This window comes from Pecten maximus, chromosome 6, assembly GCF_902652985.1.
Source record: "Pecten maximus chromosome 6, xPecMax1.1, whole genome shotgun sequence".
NCBI lineage: Eukaryota > Metazoa > Mollusca > Bivalvia > Pectinida > Pectinidae > Pecten > Pecten maximus.
The window spans coordinates 35690361-35698352 of record NC_047020.1 but is presented as its reverse complement, the minus strand read 5'-3'; the positions used below and the strand labels follow the sequence as shown (position 1 = coordinate 35698352).

The 7992-nt window shown below is 33.5% G+C and overlaps 1 protein-coding gene across 1 annotated transcript; it reads right to left on the bottom strand.

Moving 5' to 3' along the window:
• Positions 1–651: 651 nt before the first annotated feature.
• LOC117330165 lies at positions 652–7490 on the bottom strand. The gene is made up of 8 exons (XM_033888386.1): positions 7121–7490; positions 6491–6594; positions 5830–5952; positions 4813–4989; positions 4414–4517; positions 3846–3978; positions 1669–1689; positions 652–1148 (listed from the first exon to the last, which is right to left on the bottom strand). Exons 1-8 carry the CDS (start codon positions 7306–7308, stop codon positions 652–654), a joined length of 1347 nt encoding a protein of 448 aa, XP_033744277.1. The 5' UTR covers positions 7309–7490.
• Between the last annotated feature and the right edge of the window lie 502 nt (positions 7491–7992).

Here is a 7992-nt window from a genome sequence, read left to right as displayed (position 1 = left end):
AGGCTTCATATCTCAATTATTGGATTAAAATGTTAGTGTTTCTTCCGGATGTTGTGTTATAATCCGCCAAAGGTTGCATTTTTTTCAAGGTCCTTCCAATGGTTAGCAAGGTTAGTTGTAAAGTCTTTTATCGTCGGAAAAATAACAACACGGTCGTGAAGACTATTTCCAGATGTCCACGATTAAAAACGTGAATGTTTTAGAGTAGTAGAGTACTGCTTACCTCTTATTAAAGTTCAATACTTTGATAATAATAAATCTACACTTACGTTTTTCCTGTTTAATCATTTAGCATTTTGAAACAGTTTAAACCATTTCCAATCAATGATATCAGTTCTCCTTTAAGTTATCCAATATGATATACAAACACTAAAACATGGACGTATTCCCAGAGACAGAGCCTCCGTATGTTATTATACAAATGTTGAGTTTATTGTTAGTCAATTGTCACTGGAAGATATAATTTATCATCAACTTCGATGATGATATATCACACGATATCTTGGAAACAATAGCATTTCATAGCTCGCAAAAACAGAGGTGTATGTGTAAATATCACAGAAGCCAACTAGAGCATATTGTCTATACTTTGAGAACTATTAAATATATATATATCAATAAAAACATTTATTCTGATTTTAGTATATACATCTATCGTCCCATTATATCTTCCATTGCATCGAAGCTGTATAGTCCCCCAATACCAGGGGAGGGAGGAGGTTTGAGAGTCCTAAGGGGCTCCACCGTCCTGGTTGATGATGCCGGAGGATCATCAAGAAGAAAAGGGTCCTTATAGATTGGCTCTACTCGCGGGAGAGGCAACACACAAGGCAGGAAAGTTGGATGGCTGGGTATCACAAGAGATTTCTTAGGCCGGAACAACCCAGAATGCCCTCGCTTCATGTAAAGCTCACTGCGCATGCCGAACTTCAGATTACTTGTTTCCGGTTTTGAAATAACGATGATTGGAGACTCGGGTCGAGTCTTCTCTGAAGTCTTTTTCTTCTTGCTAGATTTGCCACAGCAACAGAGGAACAGTAGGAGGAGTAGCGATAGCAGAATATACAATGGAATTAATAGTAGCGCGTACAGACCACTCTGACTCAATGTAGTTGTTTCCCCTGGACCGGTCCCGGTTGCTGTCGTTCCTGAAGTGATGAAAACTATTATCATTAACTTCAGAAATACTCAAATAGGGAAATTTCAGGTAATGGTAATATTGATGTTTTATTGATACTTGTTTCATAATAGACCTTGTAAATATGATTGTACTGTACGTCTGTAAATTATTATCCTTATTCCCTTCCAATTGCTGTATACATGTTTATATATATTATATATACATGTATATACTTATATTTATTACATTTTTACCAGTGAAATATCAAAACTTATTAATTCTATAATACACTCGTGTGGCTAATATTAGCCCCACTCGTGAAATATATGTGGTATTACTGAAGACACTGTTCGATATCCTCTATACATTTGGTGTTATTGAAGATATGAATATGAATTAATCTATCAAATATCTCATGAATATATCATAAAACTATGTCATATTTGCCCTTTGCACATATTTTTAAAAATAAATACATTACATATTTTGTTTACATTTTCAATACATTCGAAATGTATAAAACAAGAAGTAAAATCAAATGAACTTACCGCCTACTGTAATACAGATTTCTGCAAATATAAGTAGTAACACATGTAGTAAGACAAATGTTAACAACCATTGTAAACAAACTTTAACAAACATTGTAAACGCATGTTAATAACCATTGTAAACAAATATTAGCAAACATTGCAAACACATGTTAACAAACATTGTAAACAAGTGTTAACAAACATTGTAAACGAATGTTAACCATTGTGAACACATGTTAACAAACATTGTAAACGAATGTTAACTATTGTAAACACGTGTTAACAAACATTGTAAACGAATGTTAACAAACATTGTAAACACATGTTAACCATTGTAAACGAATGTAAACCATTGTAAACGAATGTTAACAAACATTGTAAACACGTGTTAACAAACATTGTAAACGAATGTAAACCATTGTAAACACGTGTTAACAAACATTGTAAACGAATGTTAACCATTGTAAACACATGTTAACAAACATTGTAAACGAATGTTAACCATTGTAAACACATGTTAACAAACATTGTAAAGGAATGTTTGCAAAAATTGTAAACACATGTTAACAAACATTGTAAACACGTGTTAACAAACATTGTAAACACGTGTTAACAAACATTGTAAACACGTGTTAACAAACATTGTAAACGAATGTTAACAAACATTGTAAACACGTGTTAACAAACATTGTAAACGAATGTTAACAAACATTGTAAACAAATGTTAACAAACATTGTAAACACATGTTAACCATTGTAAACACATGTTAACAAACATTGTAAACGAATGTTAACCATTGTAAACACATGTTAACAAACATTGTAAACGAATGTTAACCATTGTAAACACATGTTAACAAACATTATAAACGAATGTTAACCATTGTAAACACATGTTAACAAACATTGTAAACGAATGTTAACAAACATTGTAAACACGTGTTAACAAACATTGTAAACGAATGTTAACCATTGTAAACACATGTTAACAAACATTGTAAACACGTGTTAACAAACATTGTAAACGAATGTTAACCATTGTAAACACATGTTAACAAACATTGTAAACGAATGTTAACCATTGTAAACACATGCTAACAAACATTGTAAAGGAATGTTTGCAAAAATTATAAACACATGTTAACAAACATTGTTAATACATTTTAACAAACATTGTATAGAGGTACAAAGCTCAAAGTTAAATGTGTCTTTGAGAGTTGATATTATAGTATTCACATGACCCAATTAATGTCATCCGATACGTCATCTACACATAAACTGATGACGTATCGAATTATGCTATTCTCTACGTGTATGATGATCTCTTTACACAAATAGCACATACGTAAAACTTAACGTAACACCACCCTATCGTAGGAAACATACCGGAATACTTGATAACAAACAACCTGGAAACAAGCTAGAAACTAGTCTGTTGTCCAGTGGGCCATTGAAACAAATCGACCTATATCCTTTTTGTGATCAGGGATTGTGATTGGTAAATGATAGATAAGAAATTTGGTGAAGATAAAAACCAGAATCAAGCAAAATTTCCATAATTTGGGCATACTATACCTTAACATAGATACTCCAAAAACATGCGAACAGAACATTGGGATTCAAAGTATTAAGTGTCTTATGTTTCACAGTATTAGTTATGGTCCGATTTTCCTCAATGGTAATTGGCTAAAACATGATCTCGCGGAGGCCAATATTGTATGATATCTACCTGATATTTCTAATTCTAGAAAACACAGTCAATATTGCATTTATTAGTAATATTTATTTTGACGTCACAATTAATACCCCGGTGCAAAATTGCATTTCCTGTTATAAAGATAAATATAATGTTATTCCACCCTTTTGAAAATAAGTTTCATATCTAGTTAAAAATCAAGGACCTTTGAATCGGTTAATACGGTGTTATACCAACCTGGCAGAATATGAAATATTGACCGCTATTGATTCTAACACGTCGGTATAGCACCATATTGAGCTCACCAAAAGCCCATAATTGATAATTGGCGACCTCCGCTATGCGTTAATCAGAACATCGAGATGCAGTATGGAGACCAAAAGGGATACATATCTCTTGAAGCCCATTTGGTGCAAGTTTATACGGGACTATGGGGAAAGCAAGTCTATATAGATTTCAGCATTAAAAAGTGGAAGATGATAATCATATCTAAACTTACCAGATGGATTCTGTACGACAATGGTCTTGCCTGCTACACTGTCTCGTGTACCGGGGGTCAAATGATCAGTTGTAGGGGTACAATACTTGATTGTCTCTGTTGCTGTCACAACATCACCTACTTTCTGAAACGCCTGGAATGTCGGTATAGATCATATTGATATATCCTTATATGATGGAAGTAGTTTTAATGCTGATTACACCTAAGATCTCCCAAACATCTTCCGAAAATGTACAAACTCGTCTTTAGTTTGAATAACAGTCGAATCACATCAGCTTGTTTAGGTAGAAGGTGGAATTTAATATTGACATCATACCTTCATGCCCGATTGCAGAAGACATTTTCAGATATTTGAAAATATTCATGCAAATTGCCATTTTGCTTTTTAGGTACTTTACATTTTCTTCTCTACCTCTTTTCGTATTGAAACTGCGCCTTCCGGGGAGTTAGTTTCTTAGTAGATATATACAGCCCATATTATAGATTATCGTCAATAACACAAATATTTGTTGTTTTGAAATAATAGGTTGAAGCACTGTAAACTCCGTCCGAACATCATGATACTTACGAAGCACGAAAACTGATACGCCGGCGATGCATCGTTATTCCAAAGAGAAAGGTATGTTGTCTGACCGGAAGTGACGTAATGTAAGCAGGAATACTCTCCGCCAGCTGAAATTTAAACAAGTCATTACTCCATCCTTTGTATTCCAGTTACGTTCTTTTTTTGCAACAGTAAGATACTTTCTAGATATTAAGCATCAATGTATTCACTTGTTCGGACCAATGATATAAAAAAGAAAATAAACAACTTTCAATTTTTAGTAAGATGGTATAAAATTTGTTTTCGAAATATAGGCGCCTTTGACTGAACTATCAAATGACACATACACCTACTTGCATTGAAATGATAGTGATTTCGTTAGTTTGAGACCTAGAATATTTTTATTTAAGACGGAAAACGTACCAGCGAATGTTTGTTCTGTAGCACAGGGCGTATCCAAGGTGAAGTTCATCTGTGTGCGGTTTGAACACACGTCTAAGACACTGTTAGCACAAGTTTGGCCTGTTATCGCTACGGAGTCAAATACTGCCAAAACCCCCACTGGGCATTGAATTGGTGCTGAACCATCAGCAACTGATCCTGCAGATAGATATTGCTACACAATGAACTCATTTTCGCAAAACAAAAAACAAAATGTCCCTGCTATCTAAATAAGTAATGTAATCCTTCTGCTTGTCAGTCAAAATCTTAAACTCGGATAGAGATGCCCCTGTCCAAGGGACTGACGTATGTAATAAAACAATATGTTAGAAACCTTAAAATTGATTGCATTATGATTTCGTAATTAAAAATAAATAAAATAGATTGAAATAAAAAATTATAAATGATAGTTGATATTCTTAATATATATGTTAAATCAATATTAACACAGAAAAAAATCGAACGATTAACTGTTGAAAAAACAGAGCCAAACACCAAACTATTACAGTAAACAAAAGAGGTTCAGTGGCTCATGAAATCTTCATAAATTAAAAAACAAAACATTTATTTTATTACAATCCATTTTTACATGTGCGACCAAATTACATAACATAGTAACACAAATTATGACGAAGAAATCACTTTTATTCCTTATGCTCTGACGATGTCTGAGAGTCATGCTCTACTACAAATCGCTTCGGCTGAAATACCTAAAGTTACGCCACTAGATGTCCACGCCTCAAAAATAGACTTGATATCGAAATACCATTGTTATTTATACTAATGTCACCTTTGACAAGATCATACCATCATTTGAGGAAGGTCCTGAAGTACTGTCAAGTTTCCTGTACACAGATTGATATACATTTATCTTATATATTGTGATATGCATGATAATTACCAATCAGGATAAATTTCAAGCTAAGAATATCTTGCGATGCTTATGAAAAGACAACAGAAGTCATTTCGATTACCCAAAATATTCCAGCACAAACCTACCACTTTTGACAAGTGTGATGTAAGTATGCGGTTCGTACGGTGTAGCCCGGTTACATGCCTGTGCGATAGTGGCTATGTCCTGGGCCAATGGAAAGATATAATCCTGTACAAATACATCGTAATCTGGAAGAAAAGAAAAGCACCTGATGGATGATATGTGTCACGTCATCTTATTTCCATGGTGACCACTGGCTTAAGAAAATAGATTAAAAAAAAATATGTAGAAAAATATTATTTTAACTTTCATAGCTTAAAGGGCATAGGTTGAATCAATAAGCATATTCTCGTGTGTGGATGTACGTATTCCTTTCTCTTTGGAACTATTGAATGTGACTGTAAGGAGACGGTGCTACTTCCCTTTGTAATTCCAGTTAAGGATATGCATCCGCCTTGAAGTGATACTAGGTATGCTTTTAGCTTTTAGAAGTCGTAATTAATTCCAATCAATTGATATGCAATTGTTTCGTAAAGATATTAATAGAACTTATGAATGTTAATAAAAATATTACTAATATAAATTATACTTGATATAGGACACGTTTCGATGTAAAATCTATATTTCATGCCAATATTCCAAGTCATTTATATTTGATGTCAATGCAAGTAAATAAGTAAACCACGATTCAAATAGGAGGAACCAGCAAAATATATTCCAATGTACCTGTTCCCAGGAAATATTTCAGCACGTTCCCGTTTATCTCGTGAATGTCCAAGCAGAGGAAGAACCGAGTAATGACTCCAAACACGTTTTGAAACTCCACCGCCCTAAATATAGGTAAAGATAAATGGCGATATGAAATGAATGATTAGTCATTAGTACGTATACTAGTGTTATAGCAGCTGAGAATATCGCTTGATAACGAAAGCACAGTTTCTACTAAAAATCGATAGCACGGGGACAAAATATAAACAAAAGTATAGATTGGCATATAGACCCTTGATTAGTTCTATGGTTCCGTCAAATTCTCAAAATGAATGAAAAACCTAAAGCAAAACTCATCTTTGCAGACAGAAATATGCTCAAATTGTGTGGTTCTACATTACTGTACATGTGACACTGACATTAGTTTTATCCATTTTACATTATGCAAGAATTATGTGTTGAAAACATTACCATCAACATATTTGAATCAAGAAAACAGATACAAAATATCTACAACACGCAAAATGTCGTTGGTGGGGGAAGCAACGATGTTACTATAGAGAAATGGAACGTTCGAGATTATATAATAGAAATAACAAATATAACATATACACTGGTGAATTGGGATTTTGATACACGTTATCTTACTGGAAAAGAAACGTTGTTCCAGACTGGTCTATGCAGTTGAAGTCAAAAGTCGACACTCCCGATATGTCAACTGGATATTTAAGGATTGATGTTCCAGATATATCGAGGTTTCCCTTCTCGGCACTGACCCATATGCTGTCAGTTAGAGTGGTTGGAAATGTGCAACTTCCATCTGCAAAGTATTTCATATTCTTTATTGAAGACAGATTTTGAAGTTTTATATATGTACCTACTTGCTCTTAACATATTTTCCTTTAGGTGAAATAGCTTGATCCATACATTTGCAATATGTTGAAATACGCTTTAATCAAACAAATGGTTCATGTATATCAAAGTACAAACAAGATATATAACACCATTTAAAACAAATTGAAAGTTTGATGCAATAAAGTTAAATACATCAATAGGAATAATACAAAATGATGATAATACATACAAGCATACAAATGTATCAAACTTTTGGGGATTAAAACGAACACAGAACTACAAATGAAACAACCACGTGAGAAATATAACCAAACAGTCTACACATGTACATTAACTGAGTCATACTTCAAATCAGTACGAAGTATCTTTCACCTGATTGCCCGCAATATAAGTGTGCGATCGAGCCGAAGAGATTCATTACGCTATTTGCAAAAAAGATTTAAGCGATTATGTACACATATGTTTGGTTAGTTGTTCTTCGCAACATTTCGGCCCAATTCTTCAAGACACCATCATTTAGTGTATTCAAATCTTAATCAACAATCCATTTACAGTCTTTAACTAAAACCTTGGATTATAATATGAATATTTTTGTTCATCAGAAAATTCCTGATTTAACATTATCTCTAAGATACATATATAGATCAAGAACAGGTGTTACGGTG

What these genes read in the sequence shown, in the direction of transcription:
- LOC117330165 (XM_033888386.1), bottom strand. Translation starts at nt 7,308, where the DNA reads ATGAAATACTTTGCAGATGGAAGTTGCACATTTCCAACCACTCTAACT. An exon ending in CATCACACTTGTCAAAAGTG is followed by an intron (nt 4,990 to 5,829) that starts GTAGGTTTGTGC and finishes ATCTATCTGCAG; the next exon opens with GATCAGTTGCTGATGGTTCA. An exon ending in TGTCGTACAGAATCCATCTG is followed by an intron (nt 1,690 to 3,845) that starts GTAAGTTTAGAT and finishes TTATATTTGCAG; the next exon opens with AAATCTGTATTACAGTAGGC.